The sequence below is a fragment of the Taudactylus pleione genome, unplaced genomic scaffold, assembly GCF_031769625.1.
Source record: "Taudactylus pleione unplaced genomic scaffold, aTauple2 ptg000080l, whole genome shotgun sequence".
In the NCBI taxonomy this organism is placed as follows: Eukaryota; Metazoa; Chordata; class Amphibia; order Anura; family Myobatrachidae; genus Taudactylus; species Taudactylus pleione.
Window position 1 is genome coordinate 475727 of NW_028284482.1, and position 17611 is coordinate 493337.

A 17611-nucleotide genomic window follows, 5' to 3' on the forward strand; every position below is an offset into this window, starting at 1 on the left:
TATATCAAGCTACACACACACACCCCGATTTGGAGACATTTTGAAAACATGTACAGTACTTCAGAGGATATGCTGGCTATTTTTTGAAACAAAAAATAGTTACAAGTTTGTCACTAGGTGGCGATATAGACCACTTGAATTGCTAAAGCTACACTTTAACGAAGAAAGGGTCACCACACAGGCTACACTTTAACGAAGAAAGGGTCACCACACAGAAGTCTTATATAAAGGTTTAAAAAATAAATAAAAAGTTTTCTCATCTACATATAAAAAGACAAGGCACATGTTAAATAGAAATGCTTATTTTGGAAAGAATAAAAAAAAATGCCGTAATTAGACCAGAACAATAATACAAAAATAACACTACTCTTTAAAAAGAGTTGATGGTAGATGGCACCTCCTTGGGCCATCTAGCCATCAAAAATTCTCTCTGTATTCTGTCCAAGTAATTGTGTCTTAATGTAACCTTCGACTCTTTATGTAAGTGTGCCCTTTGAGGGGGCTACTTTCAGTAAGGTCCATGTGTGCCTATGTCATAGTAATTCTCCATAACTAAATGCCATTAGAGGCACCATCTGGTAATGGTGGATGTCTTCCACCATTACCAGATGGTGCCTCTGTTATCCAGACGGATGGCAATTAGTTATGGAGAATTGATATGACGTAGGCACACAGTGACCTTACGTAGCCCCCTCAAAGGGCACACTTATCACCATACACCATATGTGGACAAATCCTTTTTCAACTAGACCAAATAAGTAGGTTTGCATGTGCAGATGCATATGGTGATCACGTAGGCATATAGCTCTACGGAAAGTGGCACGCTAAAGGAGCCTACTGAACACCCCTACCAACACCAGATTCAAAAGAACAAGGAACACATTATGAACATTTTATCAAAGAACTTTATCTTACAACAATTTTATTGATCTATAAAATTTCTGACTTTCAGCCAACAAGAAGGCTACATCTGAATCCAGGAGCATTGTGACTCCATATTAATAAATAACATTTATTCTTTACATCAGTGACATTGTGACACATTTATTAGCTACTAATTCGATTTATCACAACACGCAATTTTGATACATTTCCTAGAGAGGTGCGCAAGAAGGGACAACTCGCATGTTAAGCTGCTTCCACATAACATGAACAAAATTCCCCCTTGGAGCGCTAATACATATACATATATTTTCAATCCTAATACTTGGGTATAATGCTTTTATAATTCTGTGCCTTTCTAAAAAAAAAATAAAAAAAAGTGTTGATGGAACAGAGGGCCTGATTCAGACCCGCTCGCGAGCGCTGAGCGCTCACAAGCGGGTCAATGGTGCCCTAGTGCGCATGACGGAGGGAGCACCGTCGTGCACATGCGCGAGACCCGCATAGCGACGGCCAGCATCAAAGGGGGCGTGCTGTCGATGGTGAGTGACAGCACGCCCCCCCTTTGGTGGGCGTGTGCCGGGGGCGTTGCTGTCCAGACTGAGGCGTTCCCATGGGAACGCCTACCGTCTGGGTCCGGCCCCACTGACATCACTAGTGATGTCAGTGGGAGTGCTTTTGGCTCTGATAGAGCCAAAAGCACTCCTGGGATTGCGGCAGCGAGACCCTACCGCAGGGTCTCGTCGCAAGCCCGATGGTCGCGATGATCTTGACCATCGCGACCATCTTTTTGGCCGCTCGCATAAGCTGTGGGCGGTCACCCACAGCTATGCAAGCGGCCAGGAGTCCGCTCCAATTTTAGGTAGGAGGGCCCTGATTCAGAGCGAGCGCTCTGGTCAGAGCATCCGGCTCTGAATCAGGCCCAGAGTACAATGACCATGTTTATCTTGAAATTGTCAATTTACAAAACTATCGTAAAAAATCAAAAAATAAATTTGCAAGAAACTTAATTTGCTAAGATAATGTCATAGAGGCAGCTGGCATTTCTTTGAAGTATGAGATTTTGAAGGACACTAATCTACTGTGGGTATTACATTTACTCAGGGATGTTCCTAGTTATTCTCCTGCCTGTGGTAGTAACTGAAGTTACAGAATTACATACTTTAAAACATTTTGAAAAAAATATATTTATTATATGTTCTTTAAAATATAAAATATTTTAATTCTATGCATTAGATTTACAAACATGGTGAATAATCAGGAAACTAGAGAAATTTACAGTTACAAAAAAAAAGAAAAAATTTGTTCCATTAACATTATTGTCTCCCCGCCCTAAAACTTGCTGCCTGGGATCATTGCTCCAAGTTGCCTCATTCTAGGCTCTGACCTGAACCTATTCCTACAACTAGCTGTTCACATTTATCGTCACTACATGCGGCTTTTCTGCATCCTCTGGTTGGATGTTTATGACAATTGTAGATACCAACTCATATCCTGGAACGCAGAGATCCCTTGTTGTACAGATATTTAGAGTTATAAGGCTTCATCCAATATCCTTTATTTGAGTGTATCTTGTCTAATAAATGTAATTATCTAAGTTTCTTCCTTTTTGCATGATAAAAAGTGTGCAATTATTACTGTACCTTCATGTCATCCAAGTTGTGTGGAAGTGGCCCCATTCTTGTTGGAGGAGCTGCCATATTGCTGTTCTGCCTAAACACATTAGGAGCAGCATGGGTAGAGATGCTCATTGTAGGCAAGGTGCGCACTGTGGTAGTATTGCTGATGGCAGTGGTCAGCTGGTCTTGCAGTGGTCTATAACAGCAAACAGTAACAATCAAATTAGATAAAGTCAGTATCCTGCAATTCCGACGTGTCCACTCATACTGCCCATCCACTAACGATTAAGTTGAGCGATTGAACGATAACGATCGTTCAATCGTTTGCAAAAATGTCTAAAACAACCAGTGATGCACGGGCCCACTGGTCGTATAGACCAATCTATCATCGTGCAAACATGCATGTCAACCTGACAATAACGTCAAGTTCAGCATGTTGCCAGATGATTGATGAGCCTGCACTGAACGACTGCTCGTTCAGTGTAGGCTCATCACAGACATAGAAATGACTGCACGTTTACAATGTCGTAATCGTGCTGTCGTTTCTATGGTCTGCTAGTGGATGGGCAGCATAAGACTACATATCAGCTATTGATCTTCGTAATCTGAAATTCAGGATATGCTTGCTGTAGTCCCCAACAGAGTGTTAATGGCCTTCTTTGTTATTTGTTCAGATTTATATTTTACACCCCCCAATGACTAATACATGCTGTGTTTTGATGTGGATTACCTTTTCACCATCATGCCCATACTGGCAACATCAATATCAAACGTTATATGCAGTTTTTTTTTTTTTTTTTTTAAAAACATCAGCAAATAGTTTGCTCATTTCTCTTAAACACACCAATAAAAGCTACCCAAAAGGGGAGTTTTTTTATTTACATTGAAATTGCTTTGACAATAACAGCAAAATATGGGATTATATATACATAGTACATCGGTATGCAGTCCATCTGCCCCAATAACTAGTAAGGGGGCACATCATTTCCCAGTTTCAGATGACAGTTCCCCCTATTATGTAAATGCTAGGATAGTGGAAGCTGGCTACTCTGACCACCCCAACCACTGGCTGTACTGGAATTTTTGTCTTTGAATAGTCTGATGTTCAGACAACCACCACTAAGGAGTGACATCATTCAAGAGAGAGGATATACCCCTTTTTCAAATGAGTCTACCCCCATGTTCATAGAAGCCAGGATGAAGGATATCCTCCACTGTTACCAAATAGGTAATTGTTCAAATGAAATATAACTTAGTAGGTATTAGAATGAAAGGAAATTGTATCTATTTTGCAGTAAGAAGTTGTGTATTATATATATATATATATATATATATATATATATTATATATATAAATAATCAGATTGGGAATTAGTTAAATAAACAAGTTTATATGTATATATGTCTGATGTACATCAAAAATTTACTGTTGTGAGTGGTAGTTTGAACAAGTTTTTCTAATTAGTCCATAAAGTAATCAAATAGACAATGGAACATATCAAGCTTCAGGTTGTCTGTTATTACAGTGCAGGACAAGCCAAACAGTAGATCAGTTAGCTATCGACAAGAGGTCTCATCTATTAATAAAACCAGGTCTGTCCCACATTGACTGGCATTATCTACAGATCAAAAGCAGCCATAGGATAATTTTGAACAAAAAGAATTTCTAAATTTTATTATACTCCTGCTTGGGGCGGAACAAGTCAACTTCATTTATGACACCTTGAAATTTAACTGGCAAACCTAGAAGTGAATATTGTATTGAACACTGAGAATATGCCATATGATGATGCTTAGTTGTCATGAGTTCACTTTTAAGGCCCGTATTCAATTAGTTTCACACCCGCGATACTTTTCCACCTGCCGGTCTTTTCGCCTACATCGCGTGTTTTGGGTGCAGAAACTTTTCGCGCGCGTTCCCATGATTCGCCGTATTCAATTCCAAAGGACGCAAAAACGCTACCCGGTGAAACTTAAACAGGCAGAAAGTGCTGTCAAAAATGGGGAAATTGGCCTCACGCCCCCCAAAAGATGCACTAAGATTGGGGATTAGCCCTACTGAAGCTATTTGGGGTACTTAAGTGCTGACAATTGCTTTAAATTAGCATCTTTGATGAAGAATAGCTTTTTGCTTATTTTTAGCGTAAAAATAAGCAGTCCTGTCAAATTTGGGGTACTTGAAAATGGGGGTAAGCAGTGTTAAAAGTTACTAAATTTGTTTAAAAACACGTAAAAAACGGACCTTCTGCAACCACCAGTAATAAAAAAAAAAAAAAATCTCACCCCTACTTGCAGAATTTGCACTTTTTTGCCCCTTTTCATAGTCATTTTGTGGGGTGCTTTTTTATTTTAAATAATTTTTTTGACGTAGTTACCCTTTGGGAGGCTGTCCCAAGGGTGCAGAGTGGTTACCCCACTTTTGCACCCCAAAATAGCGAATTTGCACTTTTTTCCGACACCTATCCATAGGCGAATCATTTTCGCCTATTACATTGCATTGCGTTTTTGCGTACTCGAAAAGTGTTGGCAATTGAATACGGCGATATTTTCTGCCTGGCGAAATGATGTCTTCCACGATACTTTTTTGCAGATTCCGACTTTTCGACGCTAATTGAATATGGGCATAAGTTGGTGCTGGAGAGAGGAGAAGGAACAGGAGCCAGAAGGACACAGAAAGAATGACCCTCAGAATATAAAGTATACAATTGTGTGAATGGAGTAGTATTGATAATTTCAGCCTATAGATAAAAGCCAACCGATCTGTAAGCCTGACATATATTAGCAGATTTTTTTATAATATATATATTGAGACACTGGAGGTCAGAATGTAAAGCAACATCATTTTCAAGATGGCAGTGCGTGTCACCTGAGATGCTCTGTTTATTTGTTTTCGTTCCACCTGGGACCCTTTGCCGGATGTGATACGGTTGGGTTCGGGATGTGTCCCACCAATTACTTTTTCATCGGATATGACGTGGATGCGCTCCACAGGCACTTTGTCGCCGGATGTGACACGATATGCGTGTCAGATGCGCTCCACTTACTTTTTATAGTCCCTACATCCCGGGATTCTTCTTTTTAATGCATTTTTTCAGATGTTATGATTTTGTGTCTATCATTATAAACAGATGTTTTTATTTTTATTGCTTAATACTAACTAACCTTAATACTAGGTCCGAATAGTTATTTTTCCAGTTTGTAGTTATAGGAAGTGATGTCACACTAGCTTTACATGTGTGGTCTCCATTTTTAATTGACTAGGGTATTTAATACAGCAACTTGTCTCCTGTCTTAGAGAGAGGAAATGCGTTGGGACTGCTGTACCTTGCCCAACCCCCCTAAATGGACAGATAAGCATTCGTGATCTTTATTTCTTGTACGAGTGTTTTTTTACCATTGTTTGTCACTGTTTCATTAAAACCTGATTTAAAAAAATATTATTTTGACCCTGGAAAGTGTTTCTATATCCTAAAAAAAACACTTTTTTTTTTGGAGGGGGGGTGGAATTAATGATCCCTAATAGGGTCTAAATGGCTTACTGGGTTATATGAAGTAATATACAGTGTGTTATGGTACACACTATGTTTTCCCTTTTCTCTTTTTAATTTCTCTGCTTAACGGTCATATGACCGAAAGAACATAGTCACCAGGTCCAGCACTCACAAAAAGAGGAAAGCCAATATCCGAGGTGCCCTCACAGAACAAAAGTATACAGGCATAGAGCTGCGGCACTATTGTGAATAAATAAATACACACGACAACTGTGTCTTCGATCAACGTTTCAGTACTTTAAGTACTATCTTCAGGATCCTAGAGAGGGGAGTGAGTCAGGGACTGAGCAGGGTCATGTCTGAGGCAGACAAAGTGAGAGACAGCCTCCAACGAACCCATGAAGATACCCTGATGCAGTCACAGCAGCCAGGAATGAGCCAGTTGAGGCATAGCAATCAAGAATTAAAAAATAAACAAAAAACATTGGAACACCATCGAATGATTTCCATTCGATGGTGGCAAACATGGGACCGCACCATAAAATGGTAAAAACACTACCATCGGAAGAAAAACATTGATAGTTAGTAACCATCGGATTCCGATGTCCATCCCTACACTGAACCTGCAGGCGGAATCTAGCCACCATGAAGTTCACCCTCTCCAGCGTGAAGTACCCGCTCAGCCTCTGTGAAGAGGAGGCACCTCCCATGAAAGTCAGCGCTGTTCTCAGTCAGGGGCACCAGGGCCAAGAAGCTCAACAAGAAGCCCAGGAAATACAGGATACATTGTGCAAAGAGGACATTACTCATCACCATGTTCGGCAGCTAGGGAGGGGTGCGCATAGATGCTGCGGAAATATTGCACAGGTGCCCCAGACCCGGGGACATGCTGCGAATAATACTTATGGTAGCAGTAATACAAACCTCATTCTTGATCCTCCTGCCCTTCCCAGCACATCCCAATGGCCGAGGCTCAGCCAGCTGCAGGGCAGCGGCAGTGCAGGAGTGAGAAGCAGGGGACTGTGGTGACAGGATCAGTGCTATTTGCTTATTTTCATAGGTGTGACTTGCATAACGTCACTTCCGAGCATAATCCCGAGGGGAGTGGAGTAGGTTGTTATGAGCTTCAGTTGGCTTTGGAAACAAACAAACAAAAAAAAACGGGGTGAGTCACTAGTGTGTGTGTATATAGATTTTTTTTTTCCCAAATGCAAAAAAAGCAGGATATTTTCTTATTTTCTTTTTAGAAAGAGCAATTTATTCTTATTGTAGAAAAGACATCAGTGCAGTGTTGACGTTTCGGTCACCATCCGTGACCTTCAGGACACAAACATCACCAGAGACGGGACAGTACATACACCACTGTGCACTCACCCCCTTCATATACCACACTAAAACCATCATCCCAGACACTCCCCTCGGGATTATGACCGGAAGTGACGTCATGCAAGTCACACCTATGAAAATAAGCAAATAGCACTGATCTACTGGTATAAATGACCAAACCTTAATAGCAAACATACTGTAGTCTCCGTGGAGTTGAAGGGAAAGAGACTTGTCCAAAGGGCACAAAAACCGTCAACTTCCTGTCCATACTGTTACTGCGACCCCGTGTTAGTGGTACCACAAAGCGCTGCCAGACGGAAGTGATGGACGCTGCCGGTTGCTAGGCAACGTCCACTGCCGCATCAACTAATAGTTGCATGTAAACAAACAGCGTCACGTTCCGGTACACGCAAGAGCCGCAACCGGACGTAACAAACACTAATGGTTAGGCAATGACTACCGGCTCACCATTCAATGTCAGCTTAGAACCAAACAGCGGCACCTAGCGGTATACATAAATACTGTGACTTGGAGTAAATAAAAAAAATAAGTGCTATTAGATGCTGATAAATGAACTTTGAGGCCAGCGATCAAAATATGCTTACAGCCGTGGCCAAAAGTTTAGAGAATGACAAGTATTGGTTTTCACAAAGTTTACTGCTTCAATGTTTTTAGACCTTTCCTGGCCATGGACCCAAAAGTTCGATGTTTTGTTCCCCGAGCCACAGCACTAAATTCCCTGTAACTTTTGCAATCTGTTCCTGATGTTTTTCCTGGAGAGAAATGGCTTCTTTGCTGCCCTTCTTGACACCAGGCTCGAAAAGTCTTCGTCCTGTGTCATGCCAACAGTAAAGCATCCTGAGACCATTCATGTGTGGGTTTTGCTTCTCAGCCAAGGGAGTGGGCTCACTCACAATTTTGCCTAAGAACACAGCCATGAATAAAGAATGGTACCAAAACATCCTCCAAGAGCAACTTCTCCCAACCATCCAAGAACAGTTTGGTGATGAACAATGCCTTTTCCAGCATCATGGAGCACCTTGCCATAAGGCAAAAGTGATAGCCAAGTGGCTCACGGAACAAAACATCGACATTTTGGGTCCATGGCCAGGAGACTCCCCAGACCTTAATCCCATTGAGAACTTGTGGTCAATCCTCAAGAGGCGGGTGGACAAACAAAAACCCACAAATTCTGACAAAATCCAAGCATTGATTAGGCAAGAATGGGCGGCCATCAGTCAGTATGTAGCCCAGAAGTTGATTGAAAGCATTCCAGGGCGAATTGCAGAGTTCTTGAAAAAGGAGAGTCAACACTGCAAATATTGACTCTGCATAAACTTAATCTAATTGTCAATAAAAGCCTTTGACACTTAGGAAATGCTTGTAATTTTACTTCAGTGTATCATAGTAACATCTGACAAAAAGGTCTAAAAACACTGAAGCAGCAAACTTTGTGAAAACCAATACTTGTGTCATTCTCAAGTTAAATATATATGGCAACAAAAAAAAGGAGGTGTGAATTGTAAACCATTATACCCAAACAGTAAACATAAACGTAAGGTAAATATATATATTATACAAATAGGTCAGGCATTCTGAGCATCTAATTGAAAAATTGTGCGCAAAGAATTGCAGTCATAAAACAAAAATTCCAGAAATATAGAAAGTGGACAACCACATGGATCCTATGCAAGTCTAAGTAAAACGTAGTCCATTCATCTGAAGGGCCAGGATTAATTCAAGAAAAATATTGAGATGTTATATTCATTAAGACCTCTGGGCGCAAGAGCATCCAAAAGGTGTATCCATTTTGCTTCTCTCTTTAAGAGAGCAAGTCCTCGATCTCCACCCATCAGTTGTGTAGGTATCCAGTCGATAATTATATCTGAGGGTCGAAATCTGGTGGCCCATATGTAAAAAGTGTGTCTCCACCAGTTAATCAGACATCTTGTGCACGTACACCAATCATATTGATGATCGATGTTGTGCCATGCGCTCCCTGAAAGTGCGAATAGTCTTCCCGACATACATAAGCCCACATGGGCATTGTAACAAGTAGATAACGTGATCCATATGGCACATCAACCGGTAGTTGAGCAAAATTCTCCGTCCACTATGGGTGTGTGGGAGCAATTGTCCAATGATAAAGGCTCTACAAGTCGTACAGCCGAGGCACTTAAAGCAACCTTTACGCGCCGCTACCCAATGTCTGGTTGGTTCATTTTCAGGATGCATGTTGGTTCTGTACAGTAGATTCTTTAAATTGGGGCCTTTGCAGACACTCAGGAGGGGTGATCTTTGCCCCAAATTCTTGAAGCATGGATCTGTCCTTAGTATAGGCCAGTTTTTACGAATTGACTTCTGAGTAGTGTTCAAGTTGGTGTCACACTTCACACCCAATATAATCCTGTTCTCTTTTGTCGAAACGCTGAATGTTATTATATTTGTAGCCTCGTTCATGGAAATGTTGAACCACCTCAAATTTGGATCTCTGCTAAGTCCAGTATTCACTTCTTGTTTATCTTTACGCTGAAGATAGTTCTTAATGATATTGGCTGTATGTTTGGGGTCGTTGTCCTGCTGCAGAATAAATTTGGAGCCAATTAGACGCCTCCCTGATAGTATTGCATGATGGATAAGTACCTGCCTATATATCTCAGCATTGAGGACACCATTGATCCTAACCACATGCCCAACTCAATTTGCTGAAATGCAGCCCCAAACTTGCAAGGAGCCTCCACCATGCTTCACTGTTGCCTACAGACACTCATTGTACCGCTCTCCAGCCCTTCAGCGAACAAACTGCCTTGTTACAGCCAAATATTTTGACTCATCAGTCCAGAGCACCCTGCTTCCATTTTTCTGCACCCCAGTTCCTATGTTTTTGTGCATAGTTGAGTCGCTTGGCCTTGTTTCCACAATGAAGGTATGGCTTTTTGGCCGCAATTCTTCCACGAAGACCACTTCTGGCCAGATCTCTCCGAACCGTAGATGGGTGTACCTGGGTCCCACTGGTTTCTGCCAGTTATGAGCTGATGGCACTGCTGGACATCTTCTGATTTCGGAGGGCAGTAAGCATGATGTGTCTTTCATCTGAAGTTTCCTTGGCCGACCACTGCATCTACAATCCTCAACGTTGCCAGTTTCTTTGTGCTTCTTCAAAAGAGCTTGAACAGCACATCTTGAAACCCCAGTCTGCTTTGAAATTTTTGCCTGGGAGAAATCTTGCTGATGCAATATAAACTACCTTGTGTCTTGTTGCCGTGCTCAGTCTTGCCATGGTGTATGACCTGTGACTTGAAATGGTCTTTCACAAGCTCACCTTTGTAGCAGAGTTTGGATGTTCCTCATCCTGTTTTAAGCCTCCTACGTAGCTGTTTCGACCTATATACTTTATGAAAAGGATGATCATTTATCACCTGTTTGGTATGATTGGTTAAATCATACACCTGACTATAATCCTACAAAACCCCTGACTTTGTGCAAGTGTACCTAGAAGAACTGATGATGTTTTGAAGGTAAACGGGTGGTTGAACCAAATATTGCTTTGATTTAAGGCCCCCATACATTTTTTTACACGATATGGTCGTTTGACTGATTTTTAACGACCAATCATGTAAAAAGTAGTGCTTTGATACACGATTACGGTGCGTGTCCCGGGCATCGTGTATCGACATCGTAGATCAGATGGTTTTGCAGAAAATTGCGAACTATCGTGTATGATTTGACACACATTGTACGCACTTTTGCTGCAGTACGATGCGATGTACGATGTCCATGGACATTCCTCTCCTCCATTTTGTGACAGACTATTGACATTCCACCAGATGCATAGTGTGTGTATTTGCTGCATTCGATTTATCGTAAACGATTTGCAATCGTTTACGATATATCGGATCATATGGTCGTTTGTACAATCGTACCTTTTCAAAATACAAATCGTACAGGATGTCAAGGGAAGATTTTCAAGGTAATCGTATGCGAGACCGGATCTAATACAAATTGCCCTGTGTATGGGGGCCGTTAGATTTCTCTTCTGTTCATTCACTTTGCATTTTATTATTTGATCAGAATAAACCATTAATTTACTTTGCAGCATTCTTTCCACACCTGCCTAAAACTTTTGCACAAAAGAGGGGATTCAGTATGATTTATCGTCGAAAGGTAAGTACTGACTAACCTATGCTCCCAGGGTGAGGAAGATGACAGGCATCGAAATTTCGACGCCAGTCATTTAACCCATGCCGGCATTGACAGCCGGGAAGCCGACGGTCGGGATTCTGTCCATCGGCTTCCCGACTGCTTCCCCAAAAGTGGATACTCTCTTCTTTCAAACCGAGGGGCCACCAAGTTTTGAATAGCTGGGAGTGGAAAGATTACTGCAATGTTTTCTGTAGTGCACAGGGCTGTAGTCTGCTTAGTGACCTTATTACGCATCACCCCGATTAGATCATTCTGCCTCCTTGTTAGTTAGTCCCCATTAGCTGCTTGTGGGTGGAGTGGTTAGTATTATTTTCCCTACTGTAAACTCATGCAGTGTTGAGGACGAGTGAGACTGATCCTTGGTACTTTTAAGGCATATGCTGAGGTTGAGTTCCACTCATCCTTACATCTGAAGATGTTAAAAGGCACAATTGAAAGGATTTTATTTTTTCTCTGAAGTACTATGCATAATATCAGTGACTTTTCTTTTAAACAATCCATCACATTATAGTAAAGTGGAATACAGCTTTCATCCATATGAAACACTGCAAAGGCGGAACCCTCACTAAATGTACAGATGTGTCCTCCTACATCTATTCTCAATACGCCATGCAGCGCGACATACCTGGCGTGAGTGAGCCACCAGGTCCCGTGCAACTCTGCTAGCATTGGGTGTTTTTTTTTTTTTTTTTACAAAAATGTGTCTTAGTATCAATGCAATGCGACTAGGGTGCACCAAGAGACTGTGCTGATTAATTTTATACGTGACACTTGTATATCTGTGTGCGGCTGAGTCTGTACTATAGCAAAAGACCCATAATGACACACAGGCCCGTATTCAAATAGAAGCGAAAAGCCAAGATCCGCGAAAAAGTATCGCCGATTGCGACTTTTCGCCTGTCGGAAAAGTATAGCCGCATTCAATTCAACTTGATTTTCGCGTATGCAAAAACGCAATTCAATTTAATAGGCGAAAAAGATTCGCCTATGAATAGGTGGAGAAAAAAAGTGCAAAATCGCTAGAGGTGCAAAGGTGCGGATACCCCTCTGCCCCCCCTGGGACAGGCCTCCATAGGATAACTGCGTAGAAAAAATATGAGATATGGTAAGAACTTACCCTTGTTATCTCTATTTCTACGAAGTCCATAGGGTTCCACAGGATACCTTGGGGTATAGGTGATGACGTCAGTCTTCAGGCACCACAGAGTTAAAGTTTTCAGCCTCCCAGGATGCATCTGGGTCCCTCTCCTATACCCCGCCCCCGGGCCAAGGCATCTCAGTTACGTCACAAGCCATAGGCCGGAGGAGGAGAAGAAAGAGAGAGAAGAAAAAAATCTGGACACTCACAAGAATCACATTCTCACCATAGGGAGACGGAAAAAACGGTGACCAGAATAAAGCCCATCTGCAGTACAGGTGCGACAGGGCGGGAGTCCTGTGGAACCCTATGGACTTCGTAGAAATAGAGTTAACAAGGGTAAGTTCTTACCATATCTCATATTTTCTACTTCAGGGTCCATAGGGTATCCACAGGATACCTTGGGGATGTCCCAAAGCAGTATCCTTTAAGGGTGGGGACGCTCCTGTGCTGAGAGGAGAATCCGCCGCCCGAAGGAAGCATCCTGAGAGGCAAAGATGTCAAAAGCGTAATACCTCACAAAGGTATTGACAGAAGACTACGTAGCAGCCTTGCAGATCTGAACTGCAGAGGCACCACGTCTAGCTGCAAACGAAGGACCCACAGACCTAGTGGAATGAGCCCTCACCAAGGAGGGAACTGGAAGACCTTCATGAAGATAAGCTTCTGAAATTGCCATACGAATCCAGCCTGCCAAAGTCTACTTTGAAGCAGGCCAACCCTTTTTACGGAAGCCATAGAGGACAAACAAGGCGTCCGACTTCCTAAAAGAAGAAGTGCGGTCAACATAAATTCTCAATACCCGCACAACATCCCAAGTGGCGTCACCCACTGAAAGTCCAGGTGAATTGAAAGCCGGCACAACAATTTCTTCATTGATGTGAAAACTGGATACCACTTCGGGAAGGAATCCCGGACGAGTGCGAAGCACCGCCCTATTCCTATGAAAATTCAGAAAAGGGGGTCTACAAGAGAGAACCCCTAAATCCGACATCCGTCTGGCCGAGGCAATGGCCAGAAGGAATATGGTTTCAGCTGTAAGCCATTTAAAGTCCACTGAGTCCAGTGGTTCAAACGGCGGTCCCTAGAGAACTCTCAGGACCACAGCCCAATTCCAAGGCGCCACCAGTGGAACAAAAGGTGGCTGAATGCGAAGAACACCTCGCATAAAGGTGTGCACATCAGAGAGCGCAGCAATCCTACGATGAAACCAGACTGACAGGGCAGACACCTGCACTTTCAGAGAAGCCAGGCGAAGCCCATGATCCAGTCCAGCCTGTAGGAAAGCCAACACCCTAGACAGGCGGAACTCCCTAAGGGAATAACCTCTAGGTCTACATCACCGGAAGAAAGTATGCCACACACGATGGTAGATTCTTGCCGAGGAAGGTTTACAAGCTCTTAATATGGTTTGCACCACGGAGCTAGAAAAACCCTCTGGACCTTAGCATGACCATTTCAACAGCCACACCGAGTCAGGTCCGGGTGAAGACAAGGACCCTATGACAGCAGATTCGGTCGTAATGGTAACCTCAGAGGAACGTCTACTGACAGACTCTGGAGGTCGGAGAACCAGTGCCGTCTGGGCCACTCGGAAGCTATCAACAGTAGCGTACCTCTTTCTTGATTTGAATTTCCGTAATACCCGCGGAAGAAGGGAAAACGGAGGGAAAAGGTAGGCAAACTGGAACATCTACTAGACGGACAGGGCATACACCAGAGACGCCTTTTCGTCTCATGTTCGAGACCCGTACACCGGGCAACTTGTTGTTGTGCCGGGACGCCATGAGGTCTATCTCTGGAAGACCCCACTTGTCCACCAGACTCCGAAAGACGTCCTGGTATAAAGACCACTCTCCCGGTTCCTCCTTGCTGGTTTAAATAGGCCACCGTGGTGGCGTTGTCCGACGGGACCTGCACAGGGTGACCCTGGAGAACCGGCTGTGCCCGCTGGAGAGCTCTTGACACCGCATGGAGCTCCAAAATGTTTATTGGAAGCTCCGCTACCGCCCGAGTCCACCTGCCCTGAAACAAGTGTGGACCCGTGACAGCTCCCCAGCACCGGAGACTGGCGTCCGTTGTTAACAGGACCCAGTTCGCCACCCAGAACGGGCGTCTGCAAACACCAGGTTAGAGACAGGCGAACATCCGGAGTGAGCCCCATCGTCTGGGACTTGAGACACTGAGGCAATCCATTCCATCTGGACCGGATCAATAGCAGCAGAGGTTTGGAGTGAAATTGGGCGTACTCCACCATGTCGAATACCGACATCATTGAGCCCAATAATCTCTTTGCCAAGTGTGTCGACACTCGACGACACTGCAGACAACTGCGCACCCTCAACTACAAAGCAAGGATCTTTTCCTCCGTCACAAAGATCCACTGCTGCCTGGAGTCCAATAAGGCTCCGAGGTGCAGGATCCTCTGAGACGGGGTGAGAGTGGACCTCTGCCAGTTTGTCAACCAGCCGTGACGTTGCAGTACCGCAATCGTCAGATCCAGATGGTGTAAAAGAAACTCTGGAGACCCCGCTATCAACAGGAGGTCGTCCAGATAAGGCAACAGTCGGACTCCCTGCGTCCGCAGGAGAGCCGCCATGACCGCCATGACCTTGGTGAATACCCGTGGAGCAGTCACCAGGCCAAAAGGCAGTGCCCGGAACTGGAAATGTTCGTTGCAGATTGCCAATCTGAGGAACTGCTGATGGCGCAAAAGAATAGGGACATGCAGGTAAGCGTCCTGGATGTCCAATGACACCATGTAGTCCCCAGAATAATGGACCGCAGGGTCTCCATCCGAAACAGAGGCACCCTCAAGGACTTGCTGAGGGCCTTTAGGTTTAGTATTGAACGGTAAGACCCATTGGGTTTCTGCACCAAAAATAGAATGGAATAGAAACCCAGGCCGCTCTGGGAAATTGGAACATGCACTGCGACCAGCACCGGGCGAACTGAAGCAGGCGCCCCCCAAAAGGAGGCCTGGACCGTCAGGCCGCAGGTTTGTTATCTGACCTAGGAGCCGGACATCTGGTACTCCAGACCTGATTCTTGGGCTTGGACAATTTCTTGGCCCCAGCCTGCCGTGGACAGGACTGTACTTTAGGCCTACCTTGGGCCCTGTGAGGCCAAAAGGACAACACACCAGCACTAGAAAGAATCGTAGCAGACAGAAGACATGCAGATTTTGCTGCTGCCAACGTAACTACAATTTTGTCCAGATCTGGACCAAATTAGTACCTGTCCAGACCTTCTAATCCCTTTTTGGAATCCGCGTCCGCTTTCCAAGAACGCAACCATAAGGTGCGACGAGCAGCCACGGCTGCAGAGGAGATCCTAGAGGTGAGCATACAAATATCTAAGGCCGCTTCATTAATGTAAGTGGCCGAGTCTCGGAGATTGCCCACCAACTCGGTCTGTTCAGCCGAACAGTCAGAGTCCAAAGACGCCTCCAAATTATCCGCCCAGCGCTCCATAGCTCTGGCTACCCAACACACGGCCAGAGCCGGTCTGGATGCTTCCCTGCAAGGGAATAAACGGCTTTGAGGCAGATCTCCACCTTGTGGTCAGTGACATCCTTCAAGGATGACATCGAAGGCATAGGCAATGTGGCACTTTTGACTAGGCGTGTGACATGTGAATCCACTTGCGTAGGGGATTCCCGCTTAGAAAAATAATTGACCGCAAACGGATAAGCCACGGCTAAGCGTCTCTGGGGCTGAAACCGTTTACCTGGATTTTTCCACGCCTCCTCTAAATGATCCACTAGTTGATCAGAAAGAGGGAACACCGTAGCCTCACCCTTAATATCCTTAAAAAGGCATATATGAATGTGGCCACCAAAGGATCAATATCCTCAATAACTAAAGCCGAGCGGACCGCTCGAATAAGACCAGGGATATACACCTTGGACTTAGCGTCCGGCTCTTTGGTACGGAGAGGTTCTTGGTCAGATAGATCCAGAATCTCCCCATGATCTGACGTCTCATCGTCATCCCCATAAGGAGCAGATAAAGACGCCACCGGCCGTTATGAGGCCGCAACACAGACTCCCCCTGTAAAACATCGGACAAATGCTGAACCGATGTAGTTAAGAGTATTAACCCACGCAGGCTCCGGAGAAACCTGGGAAGGGACAGGGAGACTGTGGGGTACCATCAATTGTCTCGGGAACTCCCGCATGGGTGACGACACCACTGACTGCTGGGACAAACCCGTCTGGGTAAACGCAGGTGGCGGAGCTAGCTGGCCCACAAGGGTTGTAAGCGCCTTAGCGAAACAAGCCCAGGGAGGTTCCTGTACCGGGACCGGGACCATAATCGGCCGTGACAGTGCCAGGCACTGGGGGCATAACCCCTCCGCGTTACCCTCCCCCTCCGCTATTGGTACCTTACATTTAGTACACATGAGCTGGAGAGGAAAATCAGTCTCAGGCATGATGGTAAGTATGTGACACTCACACCTATACGTATTGGTATAGTGTGAATAACACCCTGCACACCGCGCACCGCAAGGGCTTTGAGCAGAGCAAGATCAGGGACAGTAATAAAGCTGACAGTAGAAAGTGAAAGTACAGACAGCAGGCTAGCAGTTCAGTCACATACAATGCAGAAGAAACAAATCCCTGCACTATTAGCGCTGATTCTCAACTACTCAGACCCTCAGGCTGGTAGGACTCAGCGCTGCATACACTGACCTGTGACAAACAGAGGAGAGGTATGCTGGGGGACCCAGACCGCAATGCCACCGCTCACAGGCTTTCCAGCAGTGTTCACCATGCTTTAAAGATGGCCACCGAGGAGCAGAAGATGAAGGAGGCCGGCCTGGGGAGGACAGCTGACACACTGTGGCCAATCAGGCAGAGCAGAGAGGCTGTGTGCAGCAGGGGAGGCGCCGGCTGTGAGACAGGGAAAGCGCGCTCCCCTGGCATGCATTTAACCCCTGGGACGCCGCAGC

At 44.6% G+C, this 17611-nt stretch overlaps 1 protein-coding gene across 1 annotated transcript in view; it reads right to left on the minus strand.

The window, feature by feature from the left end:
* MRTFA (myocardin related transcription factor A) overlaps window positions 1-17611 on the minus strand; it is a 160756-nt gene that overhangs the window by 25593 nt on the left and 117552 nt on the right. Inside the window, exon 11 of the mRNA XM_088467999.1 lies at window positions 2526-2697. Within this exon, the coding sequence (XP_088324125.1) occupies window positions 2526-2697 (172 nt within the window). The remainder of the gene's footprint in view (window positions 1-2525; window positions 2698-17611) is intronic.